Here is a 19,259-nt window from a genome sequence, read left to right as displayed (position 1 = left end):
TTGGCGGAGCCGGGATTTGAACCCCTGACCTCTGGCTCCAAGTCTTCTAGACTGTGAGCCCGTTGTTGGATAAGGACCGCCCCTATCTGTTGCCAAATTATATTTTCCAAGTGCTTAGTACAGTGCTCTGCACACAGTAAGCGCTCAACCAAGACGATCGAATGATTGAATGAACAAGCGGGGGAGCTGGGATTAGAACCCGGGTTCTGAGGCACATCTTCCTCAGAGGACAAGAAAAGTTCCTCTTTGAAAGTCATCTCTCCTTCCCGAAGGACTCTGAACAAGATTTCTCTGGACTCCACAGGCCTTGAAGAATTCCCGAGGGGAATTTTTGGAGAGTGACGTCGGGCCCTGTCGCAGAGAGCCGACTCGTTGGGACAACTCAGATTCGCTCCCAGTAAAACTTTAGGAGGAATTTGCACTTACTGAACTGGAGACAAAGCTAAACATTTCCTGAAAACAGAAATAAATATTTGCAATCCTGCAAATTTATGGGTCTGTTTCCCAAGTGGAAAGGCAGGCCGGCCACTTCTGAAGTCCCACCAGCAGCGAAAAGGCTAGGCGCTTAGTACAGTGCTCTGCAGGCAGTAATCATCAATCGTCATCATCAATCATATTTATTGAGCGCTTACTGTGTGCAGAGCACTGTACTAAGCGCTTGGGAAGTACAAAATTGGCAACATATAGAGACAGTCCCTACCCAACAGTGGGCTCACATTCTAAAAGGGGGAGACAGAGAACAAAACCAAACATAAAAACAAAATAAAATAAATAGAATAGATATGTACAAGTAAAATAAATAAATAAATAAATAAATAAATAGAGTAATAAATATGTACAAACATATATGCATATATACAGGTATTCAAATATGATTGAAGAGAACTGCAGTTTCTTCATGCAAATGTTGACGTCTAAAAATAATCCGGTTTTTCATGAAGTTGTCTTGGTCTGGGACAAATTCGGGGAAGGGCGGAAGTTCAGGAATTTACAAAGAATGCTACACGCTTCTGATACTAATAATTAAAACAGCAATGATATTAGTTAAGCACTAACTATGTGCCAAGCACTGTTCTGTTTTGTTCTCTGTCTCCCACTGTTGGGTAGAAACTGTCTCTATATGTTGCCAACTTGTACTTCCCAAGCGCTTAGTACAGTGCTCTGCACACAGTAAGCGCTCAATAAATACGATTGATGATGATGATGATGATAATGAGTGCTGGGGTAGATACTAGGTAATCGAGTTGTTCCACGAGGGGCTCACAGTCACTGCTTAGAATAGTGCTTGGAACATAGTTAAGCCCTTAATAAATACCATTATTATTATTAATCCCCATTTTACAGATGAGGCAGAGAGAAGTGAACTTATAATGATGGCATTTTAAGCGCTTACTATGTGTCACTGGGGTAGACACTAGGTAATCAGGTCATTCCACGAGGGGCTCACAGTCTTAATCCCCATTTTACAGATGTGGCAGAGAGAAGTGGACTAATAATGATAACAAGTAATAACTTGTACTTCCCAAGCGCTTAGTACAGTGCTGTGCACACAGTAAGCGCTCAATATGATTGATTGATTGAATAATGATGGCATTTTAAGCACTTATTATGTGTCGCTGGGGTAGATACTAGGTAATCAGGTCATTCCACGAGGTGCTCACAGTCTTAATCCCCATTTTACAGATGAGGCAAAGAGAAGTGAATTTATAATGATGGCATTTTAAGCGCTTACTATGTGTCACTGGGGTAGACACTAGGTAGTCAGGTTGTTCCATGAAGGGCTCACAGTCTTAGTCCCCATTTTACAGATGAGGCAGAGAGAAGTGAACTAATAATGATGGCATTTGAAGTGCTTATTATGTGTCGCTGGGGTAGATACTAGGTAATCAGGTCGTTCCATGAGGGGCTCACAGTCTTAATCCCCATTTTACAGATGAGGCAGAGAGAAGTGAATATATAATGATGGCATTTTAAGCACTTACTATGTGTCACTGGGATAGACACTAGGTAATCAGGTCGTTCCACGAGGGGCTCACAGTCTTAGTCCCCATTTTACAGATGAGGCAGAGAGAAGTAAACTAATAATGATGGCATTTTAAGCGCTCACTATGTGTCAAGAAGTGTTCTAAGTGCTGGGGTGGAGGCAGGTGACTAGCCCAAGGCCACACAGCAGATAAGTGGCAGAGGCAGGATTAGAACCCACATCCTCTGACTCCCAAGCTCGTGCTCTATCCACTAGGCCATGCTGCTTCTCATCTGTATATATGTATATATGGTTGTACATATTTATTACTCTTTATTTATTTATTTATTTATTTTACTTGTACATTTCTATCCTACTTATTTTATTTTGTTGGTATGTTTGGTTCTGTTCTCTGTCTCCCCCTTTTAGACTGTGAGCCCACTGTTGGGTAGGGACTGTCTCTATGTGATGCCAATTTGTACTTCCCAAGCGCTTAGTACAGTGCTCTGCACATAGTAAGCGCTCAATAAATACGATTGATTGATTGATTGATCTAGATTGAAAGCTCTTCTCAACCCTATCAGCTCCCTGCGGACTGGAAGATCCCTGTGGGCAGGGAATTTGTCTACCAACGCTGCTCTACTGAGCTCTCCCAAGCACTTAGTACAGTGCTCTGCGTACCAGTAATTGCTCAATCAATATCATGGACCGATGGAATGAATGACGGATGGACTTTGAAGTTTCTTGAGAAATGGTGTTGACAAGTTTCTCTTCCATTCATTCATTCAATCGTATTTATTGAGTGCTTACCGTGTGCACAGCACTGTACTAAGTGTTTAGAAAGTACAATACAACAATAATGAGAGACAATCCCTGCCCACAATGGGCTTCCTTTCTAAAGGGGGTGAGACAGGCATCGAAACAAGTAAATAGACACCGATAGAAATAAACAGAATTATAGATAGCCATACTCGGGTACGTTATACAGAGGGAAGCAGCATGGCCTAGGGACAAGAGCAAGAACTTGGAATCAGAGGACGTGGGTTAATGTTGGCATTTTATTAAGCGCTTACTATGTGCCAAGCACTGTTCTAAGCGCTGGGGTAGATACAAGGTAATCAGGTTGTCCCACTTGGGGCTCACAGTCTTCATCCCCATTTTACAGAGGAGGGAACTGAGGCCCAGAGAAGTGAAGCGACTTGCCCAAAGTCGCACAGCTGACAAGTGGCTGAGCCAGGATTTGAACCCATGACCTCTGACTCCAAAGCCTGGGCTCTTTCCACTGAGCCACACTGGATTCTAATCCTAGCTCTGCCACTTGTCTGCTGTGTCGCTTCTCTGTGCCTCAGTTCCCTTACCTGTAAAAGGGGGATAAAGACCACAAACTTCATGGGAGACAGGGACCGTGTCCAATCTGATTACCTTGCAATAATAATAATAACAATAATAATAATAATATGACTCGCGCTCTTCGGAGCCAACAAACTCTCCCCCACCCCACCCTGAATGGTAACTAATTTAGAGGAAGACAGCTTGGCCTAGTGGGAAGGGCACGGGACTCAGGCTCAGAGGACCTGAATTCCAATCCTGCTGCCACCGCATACTGCTGTGTGACCATGGGCAAGTCACTTAACTTCTCTGGGCTTCAGTTCCCTCATCTGCAAAATGCAATATTTGTCCGCTGTCCTATTTAGTCTGCGAGCCCCAGCTGGGACCTGATTATCTTGTATCTGCCCCAGTGCTATGCACAGTGCTGGACACACAGTAAGTGCTTAGAGAAGCAGCGTGGCTCAGTGGAAAGATCCCGGGCTTTGGAATCGGAGGTCATGGGTTCAAATGCCGGCTCCGCCAACTGTCAGCTGTGTGACTTTGGGCAAGTCACTTCACTTCTCTGTGCCTCAGTTCCCTCATCTGTAAAATGGGGATTAAAGAATGTGAGCCCCCCGTGGGACAACCTGATCACCTTGTAACCTCCCCAGCACTTAGAAAGCACTTAATAAATAAGCAGCGTGGTTTAGTGGAAAAGAGCCCGGGCTTTGGAGTCAGAGATCATGGGTTCAAATCCCGGTTCCGCCACTTGTCAGCTGTGTGACTTTGGGCAAGTCACTTAACTTCTCTGGGCCTCAGTGACCTCATCTGTAAAATGGGGATTAAGACTGTGAGCCCCCCGTGGGACAACCTGATCACCTTGTAACCTCCCCAGTGCTTGAAACAGTGCTTTGCACATAGTAAGCGCTTAATAAATGCCATTAAAAACAAAAACAAACAAAAAACCATTATTATTATTATCAATTACCACAATTATTAAGAAAGGGTAAATCTGTAGATTGTGATTCAAGGTTGTAATCAGTTACCAGCTTGATATTGGTATTATCCAAATATCAATTTGGGATTTTCCCAATTTGGTACTGGGAGTCAGATACCCTGCGTTCCAATCCCAGCTCTGCCAAATGTCTGTAGATTGTAAACCCCTCTAAATTATAAGCTTCTTCTGAGAGGGGAACATGTTATCCACCTCTGTTCTATTGTAACTCTCCCAAAAGCTTAGTATAGTGCTCTTCACAAAAGAAGCACTCAATAAATACGACTGAATGAAAGAAGAAATACAAGTAGAAAGTGTAGCCATTTAACCAATTGCCTGTAGGCTATAATCTCCCTCTAGATTGTAAACTCCTTGTAGGCAGAGAAAGTTTCTACCAACACCGTTGTATTGTACTCTCCCAAACGCTTAGTACAGCACTCTCCACACAGGAAGTGCTCAATAAACACATCTGATTGATTGAATACTAGGTATAGAGCATCTGCTGGATGCAGTCCACTGTACTAAGCACCTAGGAAGGAAAAAGCTTATAAATGGAAGAGCTCAGGACTTTCCCATGGAGGAGACAGATATAAAACCTTTCGAATAGAGAAACCAAAATAAGTGAAAGTTTGACTATATATGTATGTGTGTGTGTATAACTATATATGTGTGTGTGCATATATACATAACTAAATATAGTTACATATATAACTATATGTATAATTATATATATATAGTTATATATATAGTTATATGTGCAACTATATATATACATATTATATATAGTTATATATATACACATATACATATATAGTTATATATACGTTATATGTTATATATGTACATATATATATATATATATACACGTTATGTATATGCTATAGAGTTATAACTCTAGTTATAACTATAGAGAAACCAAAATAAGTGAATGTTGGCTGTGTGTGTGTGTGTGTGTGTGTGTGTGTGTGTGTGTGTGTGTGTGTAACTGTATATGTGTGTGTATATATAACTATATATAACTATATAAATATAACTATATATGTGTGTGTATATAACTATATATAGTTATATATATATATATAACTATATAACTATATGTAGTCATATATATATAGTTATGTATATATACAGTTACATATATATATGCATACACACATATATAGTTATATATGTGTGTGTGTATTTATATATATAGTTATGTATATATACAGTTATATATAGTCATACATATGTATTTATATATATAACTATATATAGTTATATATGACTATATATATATAGTTATATATATATATATATAACTATATATAGTTATATATATATAACTACATATAACTATAATTATATATATAGTTATATATAGTTATATATAGCTATGTATGTATGTATGTAGGTATGTAGGTATGTACGTATGCATGTATGTGTGTATATATATAAAATAGTGCTGAGATGGGTATAAACTGTATAACGGCTAGAGATTGCTAATAGGCTTCTATGACACATTGCTGGGAATTAAAGACAACTTAATAATGATAAGTGGCACTTGTTAGGCACTGAATATGTTTCCAGCACTGTTCTAACCGCTAGGGTAGCTACAAGGTAATCAGGTCACACAAAGGTCTTGTCCCACAGCGGGCTCACAGTCTAGGTAGGACTTCCCCCTTCTAGACTGTGAGCCCGCTGCTGGGTAGGGACCGTCTCTATATGTTGCCAACTTGTACTTCCCAAGCGCTTAGTACAGTGCTCTGCACACAGTAAGTGCTCAATAAATACAACTGATTGAATGAATGAATGAGGAAGAACGGGTCTTGAATTCCTCTTTTAAAAGATGAAGAAACGGAGTCACAGGGAAGGCAAACGACCACCCCCAGGCCTCACAGCAGGAACATGGCAGTGCAGGATTAGAACCCAGGTTCTAATTCCACTAGCACTCGCTGGTCCTAGGCTTGTGGGACGAGGTGGGACACGTTCGGGACGTGTTCAGGACAGCTCTGAATGGGATGCGAGGGGTGGTCTGCCCCATGCCGGGAAGGAGGGAGTTTCAGGACGAGGAACGGAACAGAGGCGGGAGAATGGAGAGCAGAGTCTGAGAAGCAGCACGGTCTGGTAATAATAATAATAATAATAATAATAATAATAATAATAATAATAATAATAATAGCATTTATTAAGCACTTTTTATGTGCAAAGCACTGTTCTAAGCGCTGGTAGAAATGATAATAACAATAATTCTGGTATTTGTTAAGCGCTTACTCTATGCCAGGCACTGTACTAAGCTCAGGGGTGAATACAGGCCAATCTGGTTGGACACAGACCTTGTCCCATGTGGGGCTCACGGTCTCGCTCCCCATTTTCCAGATGAGGTCACTGAGGCCCAGAGAAGTGAAGTGACTTGCCCAAAGTCACACAGCAGACAAGTGGTAGAGCCGGAGTTAGAAGCCAGGACTTTCTGACTCTCAGATCCGGGCGTTATCCAGTATGCCACACTTTTTCCTACAACCAGCCTGGGAGTCAGGGGCCCTGATTTCCTTTATTGCTTCCCCTAACTGCCAGCCGGGTGACCTTGGGCAAGTCACTTCCTTTCCTCTGTGCCTCAGTTCCTTCGTCTGTAAAATGGAGATTCAAATCCTGGCTCTCCTTCCTACTTAGACTATAGGCATTTTTTATGGTATGTAGAGAAGCAGTGTGGCTCAATGGAAAGAGCCCGGGCTTGGGAGTCGGGGGTCATGGGTTCGAATCCCAGCTCCACCACTTGTCAGCTGTGTGACTTTGGACAAGTCATTTAACTTCTCTGTGCCTCAGTTCCCTCATCTGTAAAATGGGGATTAAGACTGTGAGCCCCACGTGGGACAACCTTGATTACCTTGTATCCCCCACAGCGCTTACAACAGCACTTGGCACACAGTAAGCGCTTAACAAATACCAACATTATTATTATTACAATATCATTATTATTTATAGCAGCGTGGCTCAGTGGAAAGAGCCCGGGCTTTGGAGTCAGAGGTCAGGGGTTCGAATTCTGGGTCCACCACAAGTCTGCTGTCTGACCTTGGGCAAATCACTTAACTTCTCTAAGCCTCAGTTACCTCATCTGCAAAAATGGGGATTAAGACTGTGAGCCCCACGTGGGACAACTTGATCACACTGTATCCCCCCCAGCGCTTAGAACAGTGCTTTGCACATAGTAAGCGCTTAACAAATGCCATTATTATTATTATTATTATTATTATTATTATTATTATTATTATTATTATATTTGTTAAGTGCTTCCTAGGTGCCAGGAACTGTATGAATATCTGGGTAGATACAAGCTAGAGAAGCAACGTGGCGTCGCTGAAAGAGCTCAGGCTTGGGAGTGAGAGGTCCTGGGTTCTAATCCCGGTTTTCCACTTATCAGCTGTGTGACTTTGGGCAAGTCACTTCACTGCTCTGTGCCTCAATTACCTCATCTGTAGAATGGGGATTAAGACTGTGAGCCCCACGAGCAACAACCTAATTACCTTGCATCTACCTCAGTGCTTAGAACGGTGCTTGGCACACAGTAAGCACTTAACAAATACCATTATTATTATTATTAGTTAATCAGGTTGTCCCAAATGGGGCTCACAGTCTTAATCCCCATTTTCCAGATGAGGTAACTGAGGCCCAGAGAAGTGAAGTGACTTGCCCAAAGTCACACAGCTGACAAGTGGCAGAGCCTGGATTAGAACCCATGACTTAACAATAATGATTATGGGGTTCGCTAAGCGTTTACTATGTGCCAAGCATTGTACTAAGCACTGTACAAGCAAACCGGGTTGGACATGGTGCCTGTCCCAAAGAGGGCTCACAGTCTCCATCCCCGTTCTACAGATGAGGTAACTGAGGCCCAGAAAAGAGAAAGTGACTTGCTCAAGGTCACACAGCAAACAAGTGGCAGAGCTACGATTAGAACCCATCACCTTCTGGTTAGAGCCCGGGCTCCAACCATAAAACCATGCTGCTTCTCTTGCCTCTCTGGCCGCTCATTCTCAGTCTCCTTAGTGGGCTCCTCGTCCCCTTCCTATCCCCTAAATGTGGGGGTCCCTCAGGGGTTAGTTCTCTTCTCTTCTCCATCTACACCCACTCCTTCGGAGAACTCATTCACTCCCACGGCTTCAACGACCACCTCTATGCGGACGGTTCCCAAATCTCCATCTCCAGCCCTGACCTCTCTCCCTCTCCGCAGTCTCACATCCCCTCCTGCCTTCAGGACATCTCTTCTTGGATGTCCCTCCATCACCTCAACCTGGACACGTCTAAAACTGAATGCCTTATCTTCCCACCCAAAACCTGTCCTCCCCCTGACTTTCCCAACTCTGTAGATGTCACCACTACTTTCCACGTCTCACAAACCCGTAATCTTGGCGTTTTCCTTGACTATCCCTCATATGCAGATTGAGCCCCCTTTTTCCTCTCCTCCTCCCCATCCCCCCCACCCTACCTCCTTCCCCTCCCCACAGCGTACAGATTTATTACTTTATTTATTTTACTTGTACATATTTACTATTCTATTCATTTTGTTAATGATGTGCACCTAGCTTTATTTCTATTTATTCTGACGACTTGACACCTGTCCACATGCTTTGTTTTGTTGTCTGTCTCCCCCTTCTAGACTGTGAGCCCATTGTTGGGTAGGGACCGTCTCTATATGTTGCCAACTTGTACTTCCCAAGCGCTTAGTACAGTGCTCTACACACAGTAAGCGCTCAATAAACACAATTGAATGAATGAATGCAACCCATAGAGTCATCTGTCATAACATTCTTTTGGTTCCACTTTCAAATCATACTCAAACCTGCTCTTTCCTCTCCATCCAAACTGCTACTGTGTTAATCCAGTCACTTATTCATTCATTCAATCATATTTATTGAGCGCTTACTGTGTGCAGAGCACTGTATTTATCCTATTCCACCATAATTACAGTAGTAATAATAATAATTATGGTGTCTTTTAAGCACTTACTATGTTCCAGGCACTGTTCAAAGCACTGGGGTGGATACCAGCAAATGGGGTTGGACACAGTCCCTGTCCCACGTGGGGCTCACAGTCTCAACCCTCATTTTACAGATGAGGGAACTGAGGCCCAGAGAAGTGAAGCGACTTGCCCCAAGTCACACAGCAGACAAGTGCTGGAGCCGGCATTAGAACCCAGGACCTTCTGTCTCCCAGGCTTGTGCTTTTAAATAATAATAACAATAATAAAAATAAAAATAATAATAATAATAATAATATGATGATGATGATGATGATTATGCTGATGATAATAATAATAATTATGTCATTTATTAAGCATGTACTATGTGCAAAGCACTGTTCTATAAGCTGGGGAGGTTACACGGTGAGGGGAGGTTACAAGGTGAACCTTTTTACTTATATTAATGTCTGTCTCCTCCGCTAGAATACAAGCTCACTGTGGGAAGGGACTGTGTCTACCAACTCTGTTACATTGTTACATTACACACTCCAAAGTGCTCAATACAGGCAGTAGGTGCTCAATAAATACAACTGATTGACAGATGGAAATGGGGATTCAAAGCCTGCTCTCTCTCCTACTTAAACTGTGAGCCCCAGATAGAACAGGGGCTGTGTTTCACTGTGTTTTTAGACTGTGAGCCCACTGTTGGGTAGGGACTGTCTCTATATGTTGCCAATTTGTACTTCCCAAGCGCTTAGTACAGTGCTCTGCACATAGTAAGCGCTCAATAAATACGACTGATGATGATGATGATGTGTCCAACCTCACTAATATCATCTGTTAAATGGGGATGATGATGATTACTATGTGCCAAGCACTATCCTAAGCACTGGAGGATGAAGACTGTGAGCCCCAAGTGGGACACGGACCACGTCCAACCTGCTTAGCTCGTATTCATTCATTCAATCGTATTTATTAAGCTCTTACTGTGTGCAGAACACTGTACTAAGCACTTGGGAAAGTACAATGCTGCTTAGAGAAGCAGCGTGGCTCTGTGGAAAGAGCCCGGGCTTTGGAGTCAGAGGTCAAGGGTTCAAATTCCGGCTCCGCCAACTGTCAGCTGTGTGACTTTGGGCAAGTCACTTAACTTCTCTTGTACATATTTATTACTCTATTTATTACTCTATTTATTTATTTATTTATTTATTTTACTTGTACATTTCTATCCTACTTATTTTATTTTGTTGGTATGTTTGGTTCTGTTCTCTGTCTCCCCCTTTTAGACTGTGAGCCCACTGTTGGGTAGGGACTGTCTCTATGTGATGCCAATTTGTACTTCCCAAGCGCTTAGTACAGTGCTCTGCACATAGTAAGCGCTCAATAAATACGATTGATTGATTGATTGATTCTCTGTGCCTCGGTTATCTCATCTGTAAAATGGGGATTAAGACTGCGAGCCCCCTGTGGGGCAACCTGATCACCTTGTAACCTCCCCAGCGCTTAGAACAGTGCTTTGTACATAGTGAGTGCTTAATAAAAGTCATTATTATTTATTTATTATTTATTACAATACAACAATAAACAGTGACATTCCCTGCTCACAACGAGCTCCGAGTCCCCAGCATTTAGTGCCATGTCAATCAATCAATCAATCATATTTATTGAGCGCTTACTGTGCAGAGCACTGTTCTAAGTGCTTGGAAAGTACAAGTTGGCAACATATAGAGACAGTCCCTAACCAACAGTGGGCTCACAGTCTAAAAGGGGTGACAGAGAACAAAACCAAACATACTAACAAACTAAAATAAATAGAATAGATATGTACAAGTAAAATAAATAGATAAATAAATAGAGTAATAAATATATATATACATATACAGGTGCTGTGGGGAAGGGAAGGAGGTAAGATGGGGAGATGGAGAGGGGGACGAGGGGGAGGTATACAATGTGTAAGAAATATGATAAAAACAAAATTCAAAGCTGTGACAGGCTGACTCGACGTGGCTCTGAGCCAGACGCTTCGCTTTTCTGGGCTTCGACTACCTCATCTGGAAATGGGGATGAAGACTGTGAGCCCCATGTGGGACAGGGACTGTGTCCAACCTGATTATCTTGTATCTACCCCAGTGCTGAGAACAGTGCCTGGTATATAGTAAGCGTTGAACATATAGCATTTAAAAAAAATTAAAAGTCAGTTCGCTTCTCTGGAAAAGTCACTTCACATCACCTGTAAAATGGGGATTTAAAGCCGTCCATCCCCTCGCCCCCTCCTCCCTCACCTCCCTTCTCTCCTTCTCCAGCCCAGCGCACCCTCCTCTCCTCTGCCATCGCTAGCCTCCTCACTGGGCCTCGTTCTCCCTTGTCCCATCGTTGACCCCCGGCCCACGTCTTCCCTCCTCAAATCCCAAAGACAATGACTCTCCCCCCTTTCAAAGCCTTATCGATGGCCCATCTCCTCCAAGAGAGCAGCGTGGCTCAGTGGAAAGAGCTTTGGAGTCAGAGGTCGTGCGTTCAAATCCCGGCTCTGCCAAATGTCAGCTGTGTGACTTTGGGCAACTCACTTCACTTCTCTGGGCCTCAGATACCTCATCTGTAAAATGAGGATTAAGATTGTGAGCCCCCCGTGGGGCAACCTGATCACCTTGTAACCTCCCCAGCGCTTAGAACAGTGCTTTGCACATAGTAAGCGCTTAATAAATGCTATTATAAAAAAGAAGCCTTCCCTGACTAAGCCCCATCTCCTCTTCTCCCACTCCCTTCTGCGTCGGCCTCACTCACACCACTTATGTCCAGATCTGTCATTTCTTTATTTCTATCAACGTCCATCTCCCTCTCTAATAACTGTAGTATTTGTTAAGCGCTTTACTGTGTGCCGGGCACTGCACTAAGCGCTGGGGTGGATACAAGCAAATTGGATTGGACACTATCTCTGTCTCACAGGGGGTTCACAGTCCTAATCCCCATTTTACAGATGAGGTAACTGAGGCCCAGAGAAGTGAAGTGTCTTGTCCAAGGTCACACAGCAGACAAGCGGCAGAGCCGGAATTAGAACCCATCACCTTCTGACTCCTAGGCCCAGGCTCTGGCCATTACGCCACGCTGGGCAGGAAATGGGTTTGTTTATTGATGATGATGATGATGGCATTTATTAAGCGCTTACTATTTGCAAAGCACTGTTCTAAGCGCTGGGGAGGTTACAAGGTGATCCGGTTGTCCCATGGGGGGCTCACAGTCTTCATCCCCATTTTCCAGATGAGGGAACTGAGGCACAGAGAAGTGAAGTGACTTGCCCAAAGTCACACAGCTGACAATTGGCGGAGCCGGGGTTTGAACTCATGACCTCTGACTCCAAAGCCCAGGCTCTTTCCACTGAGCCACACTGCTTCTCTAATTGCTTGCTTATTGTTGCCCTGCACTCTCCCAAGCGCTTAGTACATGGGCAGAGCAAACAGAAAGCGCTCAGTAAATAGGACTGAGAATGAATAAACTAGTAAACACTTAATAAATGCCAGGGCTATTCCTGATATTGCCTGATTGCTCTCTCTACACATAAAATAGGAAATGGCATGGTGTAGTGGACAGAGCCCGGGCCTAGGACTCAGAAGGTCATGGGTTCTAATTCCGGCTCCTCCACTGTCTGCTGTGTGGCCTTGGGCAAGTCGCTTTACCTCTCTGGGCCTCAGTTACCTCATCTGTGAAATGGGGATGGAGACTGTGAGCCCCCGTGGGACAGAAACTGTATCCAACCCAAGTTGCTTGTATCTACCCCAGCGCTTAGTACAGTGCCTGGCACACAGTAAGTGCTTAACAAATGCCATAAATCACTTTGGGGCAGCTCAAACCAAATTGGGGTTCATTGATTCACTCATTCAATAGTATTTACTAGCGCTTACTGTGTGCAGAGCACTGTACTAAGTGTTTGGAAAGTACAAGTTGGCAACATATAGAGATGGTCCCTACACAACAACGGGCTCACAGTCTAGAAGCGGGAGACAGACGACAAAACATGTGAATGGGTGTCAAGACATTAGAATAAATAGAAATAAAGCTGGATAATAATAATAGTAGTAGTAATAATAATAATAATAATGATAATAATAGCATTTAAGTGCTTACTATGTGCAAAGCACTGTTCTAAGCGCTGGGGGATACAAGGTGATCAGGTTGTCCCAAGTGGGGCTCACAGTCTTAATCCCCATTTTACAGATGAGGGAACTGAGGCTCAGAGAAGTTAAGTGACTTGCCCAAGGTCACACAGCAGACATGTGGCGGAGCTGGGACTCGAACCCATGACCTCTGACTCCCAAGCCTGTGCTCTTTCCACTGAGCCACGCTGCATGTACATCATCAACCCTCTGCCCATCCGCCAAGCTAGCTCTCTTCCTCCCTTCAAGGCCCTACTGAGAGCTCACCTCCACCAGGAGGCCTTCCCAGACTGAGCCCCTTCCTTCCTCTCCCCCTCGCCCCCCTCTCCATCCCCCCATCTTACCTCCTTCCCTTCCCCACAGCACCTGTATATAGGTATATATGTTTGTACATATTTATTACTCTATTTATTTATTTATTTATTTTACTTGTACATACCTATTCTATTTATTTTATTTTGTTAGTATGTTTGGTTTTGTTCTCTGTCTTCCCCTTTTAGACTGTGAACCCACTGTTGGGTAGGGACTGTCTCTATATGTTGCCAACTTGTACTTCCCAAGCGCTTAGTACAGTGCTCTGCACACAGTAAGCGCTCAATAAATATGATTGATGATTAACACAATAAATAGAATAGTAAATATGTAAAACTACAATAGCGTAATAAATCTGTACAAACATATATCCAGGTGCTGTGGGGAGGGGAAGGAGGTAGGGCGGGGGGGAGGGGGAGAGGAAAAAGGGGGCTCAGTCTGGGAAGGCCTCCTGGAGGAGGTGAGTGCTCAATCAATCAATCAATCGTATTTATTGAGCGCTTACTGTGTGCAGAGCACTGTACTAAGCGCTTGGGAAGTCCAAGTTGGCAACATATAGAGACGGTCCCTAACCAACAGTGGGCTCACAGTCTAAAAGTAGGCTCTGTAGGGCTCTCAGTAGAGGTCTGTGGGCTCTGTCTCCGGGAGCCCCCAAACTTGGCCGTCACCCCCAACCCCCCAGGAGCCGAGGACCGGGGAAACTCACCAGCCACTGCTGAGGGATTTCCGGCAGGGGCATCTGCGGAGGGGCCGGTAACCCGCTGGAAACATCCGCCTTCGGCCCGTGATCGCGTACGTCCAAGCCTGTGGGGACAATTCATTCAATTGTATTTATTTATTTTTTTAATGACATTTATTAAGTGCTTACTATGTGCAAGGCACTGTTCTAGGCGCTGGGGAGGTTACAAGGTGATCAGGTTGTCCCTCGGGGTGCTCACAGTCTTAATCCCCATTTTCCAGATGAGGTCACTGAGGCCCAGAGAAGTGAAGTGACTTGCCCAAATTGGTGGAGCCGGCGTTTGAACCCATGACCTCTGACTCCAAAGCCTGGGCTCTTTCCACTGAGCCGGAGGAGATGTGACTTCTAGACTGTGAGCCCACTGTTGGGTAGGGATCGTCTCTATATGTTGCCAACTTGTTCTTCCCAAGTGCTTACTACAGTGCCATGCACACAGTAAGTGCTCAATAAATACGATTGAATGAATGAATGTGACCCTTGTAATGCTTTGAAAGTCAGGGGAGCGGTGGTCAGACATATTTTATTTTGTTTATATGTTCTGTTTTGTTGTCTGTCTCCCCCTTCTAGACTGTGAGCTCACTGTTGGGTAGGGACCATCTCTAGATGTTGCCGACTTTTACTTCCCAAGCGCTTAGTCCAGTGCTCTGCACACAGTAAGCACTCAATAAATATGATTGAACGAATGAATGAATTGAGTGCTTACTATGGACAGAGCACTGTACTAAGCGCTTGGGAAGTACAAATCGGCACCATACAGAGACGGTTCCTACCCAACAACGTGCTCATGGGATAATCACAATGATAACCAGCATCATAATCACGATGGTACTTGGTAAGCGCTTACTCTGTGCTAAAACCTGTTCTAAGCGCCACGGTAAATACGAGGTAATCAGGTTGGACATAGAACCTGTCCCACGTGGATTCACACTCTTAATTCCCCTAATTTCCTTTCCAGAACAAGGCAACCTCTAATAATAATAATCATAATCATTGTGCTATGTTTTAAGTGCAAAGCAGCATGGCCTATTGTCAAGAGCCCAGGCTTGGGAGGCAGAAGATGTGGGTTCTAATCCCAAACTCCACCACTTTCGTTCATTCATTCATTCAATCGTATTTACTGAGCGCTTACTGTGTGCAGAGCACTGTACTAAGCGCTTGGGAAGTACAAATTGGCAACCTATAGAGACGGTCCCTACCCAACAGTGGGCTCAATCAATCAATCAATCAATCAATCAATCATATTTATTTAGTGCTTACTGTGTGCAGAGCACTGGACTACGCGCTTCGGAAGTACAAGTTGGCAACATACAGAGACAGTCCCTACCCAACAGCGGGCTCACAGTCTAGAAGGGGGAGACAGACGACAAAACAAAACATATTAACAAAATAAAATAAATAGGATAAATATGTACAAATAAAATAAATAGAGTAATAAACCTGTACAAACATATATACATATATACAGGTGCTGTGGGGAGGGGAAGGGGGTAAGGCGGGGCGGAAGGGGAGGGGGAGGAGGGGGAGAAGAGGAGAGGAGAAGTGCCTGCTGTGTGACCTTGGGCAAGCCACTTCACTTCTCTGTGCCTCGGTTACCTCATCTGTAAAACGGGGATTGAGACTGGGCGTCCCACGTGGGACAGGGATGCGTCTAACCTGAATACTTTGTATTCATTCAAACGTATTTATTGAACACTTAATGTGGCAGAGCACTGTACTAGGCGTTTGGGAGAGCAGAAAAGAACAATAAAGAGACACACTCCTTGCACACACAAGGTTACAGTCTCAAGCTCATAGTCCTTATCTACCCCAGCACTTAGTACAGTGCTTGGCACATAGTAAGTGCTTAGCAAATTCCATAATTATCATTACTAATTGCTATTATTATGAGGTAGATACAAGTACAGACTGAACCCCCTCCTCCCCCTCCCCATCCCCCGCGCCTTACCTCCTTCCCCTCCCCACAGCCCCTGTAAATATGTATATATGTTTATACGTAGTTATTACTCAATTTATTTTATTAGTACATATTTATTCTATTTATTTTATTTTGTTAATCTGTTTTGTTTTGTTGTCTGTCTCCCCCTTGTAGACTGTGAGCCCGCTGTTGGGTAGGGACCGTCTCTACATGTTGCCAACTTGTACTGCCCAAGCGCTTAGTCCAGTGCTCTGCACACAGTAAGCGCTCAATAAATACGATTGAATGAGGGAATGAATGAATGAAAGTCAATCAGGTTGGACCCAGCCCCCATCCCACACAGTAATACCTGTAGTATTTGTTAAGCGCTTACTGTGAGCCAGGCACTGCACTAAGCGCTGGGGTAGATATAAGCAAATCGGGTTGGATGATGATGACGGTGATGGTATTTGTTAAGCGCCTACTATGTGCCAAGCACTGTTCTAAGCCCTCACCTTTAGCGGACTGTATCCTCAGGAGAATATTGGCGATGAGGGCCTTTTTCTCCCTGACGGTGGATGTCAGGTACTCATTGTCCAGAAGTTCAAGAAACAGCCGCAGCTCAACTATTAATTCTTCCATTGCTGAAAAACAAAGGGGGCAAAGTGTGATTAAGAAGGGCGCTCTGGATTTGGAAAGTTACTCTTTAAATCATTAAATGGCATTTGATGAAAGCTTACTAAGAATCATCATAATACGCGAGGGACTCTACCGAGCGCTCAGGCGACATGTTCGTAGACGCGTTCCTGCCCACAAGGTGTCAAATACTATTATTGTTTGCCACGCACTGTAATAAGCGCTAGGGTGGATTCAAGCAAATCAGGTTGGACACAGTCCCTGTCCCACGTGGGGCTCACAGTCTCAATCCCCATTTGACAGATGAGGGAACTGAGGCCCAGAGAAGTGATATGACTTGCCCAAAGTAACACAGCAGGCAGGTGGCTGAGCTGAGATTAATAATAATAATTATAATAGTAATGGCATTTAATCAGCGCTTACTATGTGCAAAGCACTGTTCTAAGCGCTGGGGAGGTTACAAGGTGATCACGTTGTCCCACGGGGGGCTCACAGTCTCCATCCCCATTTTACAGATGAGGGAACTGAGGCCAAGAGAAGTGAAGTGACTTGCCCAAAGTCACACAGCTGACAATTGGCAGAGCCGGAATTTGAACCCATGACCTCTGACTCCAAAGCTCAGTGGAAAGAGCCCGGGCTTTGGAGTCAAGAGGTCACGGGTTCGAATCCTGACTCCGCCACATGCCTGCTGTGTGACCTTGGGTAAGTCACTTAACTTCTTTGAGCCTCAGTTTCTTCATCTGCAAAATGGGGATTAAGACTGTAAGCCCCACGTGGGACAACGTGATCACCTTGTATCCCCCCCAGCGCTTAGAACAGTGCTCTGCACATAGTATATGCTTAACAAATGCCATTATTATTATTATTATTATTATTATTATTATTATTATTATTATTATTTCCACTGAGCCACACTGCCTCTCTGTATTAGAACCCATGACCTTCTGACTCTGAGGGCCAGGGTCTAACCACTGCGCCACATTGCTTCCCTGCTTCTTTTGTTTTTATGGCAGTGGTTAAGTGATTACTACGTGCCAAGCATTGTACTATATGCTGGGGTCGATACAAGATAATAAGTTTGGACACAGTCTCTGTCCCACACAGGGCTCACAGTTTTCATCCCCATTTTACTGATGAGATAACTGAGGTCCATAAAAGTTAAGTGACTTATCCCAGCAGACAAGTGGCGGAGCCGGGATTAGAATCCAGGTCCTTCTGTCTCCCAAGCCTGGGTTCAGACACTAGGCCAGTAACAATAATAATGATTATGGTATTTGTTAAGTGCCATGTGCCAAGCACTGTTCTAAGCACTGGGGCAATGATAATAATGATAATTATGGTATTTGCTAAGCACTCATTATTTGCCAAGCACTGTTCGAAGCACTGGGGGAATAACAATAACAATAATGATGGTATTTGTTAAGCCCTTACTATATGCCTAGCACTGTACAAAGCGCTGGTGTAATAATGATAATAATGATAATTATGGTATTTGCTAAGCACTCACAATTTGCCAAGCACTGTTCTAAGCACTGGGGTAATAATAATAACAAGCAGTCAGTCAATCGTATTTATTGAGCACTTACTGTGTGCAGAGCACTGTACTAAGCACTTGGAAAGTACAATCCGGCGACAGAGACAGTCCCTATCCAACAATGGGCTCACAGTCTAGATGATCTACAATCATGATGGTATTTGTTAAACCCTTACTATGTGCCAAGCGCAATAATAATAATAATAATAATAATAATAATAATAGCATTAATAATAGCATTTATTAAGTGCTTACTATGTGCAAAGCACTGTTCTAAGCACTGGGGAGATTACAAGGTGATTGGGTTGTCCCACATGGGGCTCACAGTCTTAATCCCCATTTTACAGATGAGGTAACTGAGGCCCAGAGAAGTGAAGTGACTTGCCTAAAGTCACACAGCTGACAATTGGCAGAGCCGGGATTTGAACCCATGACCTCTGACTCCAAAGCCCGGGCTCTTTCCACTGAGCCACGCTGCTTCTCTAGTCATTGTTGCTACTAGGCCAAGCTGCATCTCCCGATCGGATACTCTATTTTCTATAATTTAACAGCGGTGGGGTGGAGACGCTAGGTTCTAATCCCGCCTCCACCACAGGTCTGCACTGTGACCCTGGGCAAGTCACTGAACTTCTCTGTGCCTCAGTTACCTCATCTGTAAAATGGGGATTAAAAGTGTGAATCCCACGAGGGACAACCTGATTACCCTGTATTCATTCATTCAATCAGATTTATTGAGCACTTACTGTGTGCAGAGCACTGGACTAAGCGCCTGGGAAGTACAAATTGGCAACAGATAGA

General features: G+C 43.9%; 1 protein-coding gene across 2 annotated transcripts in view; it reads right to left on the bottom strand.

Moving 5' to 3' along the window:
• The window catches only part of AFAP1 (actin filament associated protein 1), a 222,025-nt gene that overhangs the window by 117,855 nt on the left and 84,911 nt on the right, over nucleotides 1–19,259 (bottom strand). For both annotated transcript variants that reach the window (XM_038745078.1, XM_038745079.1), the window contains exons 2-3: nucleotides 16,807–16,935; nucleotides 14,365–14,462 (exon numbers count right to left, since the gene is read on the bottom strand). In XM_038745078.1, coding sequence (XP_038601006.1) covers nucleotides 14,365–14,462; nucleotides 16,807–16,933 — 225 coding nt within the window. In that variant the 5' untranslated portion in view covers nucleotides 16,934–16,935. The remainder of the gene's footprint in view (nucleotides 1–14,364; nucleotides 14,463–16,806; nucleotides 16,936–19,259) is intronic.

Source organism: Tachyglossus aculeatus, chromosome 4 (assembly GCF_015852505.1).
Source record: "Tachyglossus aculeatus isolate mTacAcu1 chromosome 4, mTacAcu1.pri, whole genome shotgun sequence".
Taxonomy (NCBI): Eukaryota; Metazoa; Chordata; class Mammalia; order Monotremata; family Tachyglossidae; genus Tachyglossus; species Tachyglossus aculeatus.
This window is presented reverse-complemented; position numbering and strand designations above follow the sequence as displayed.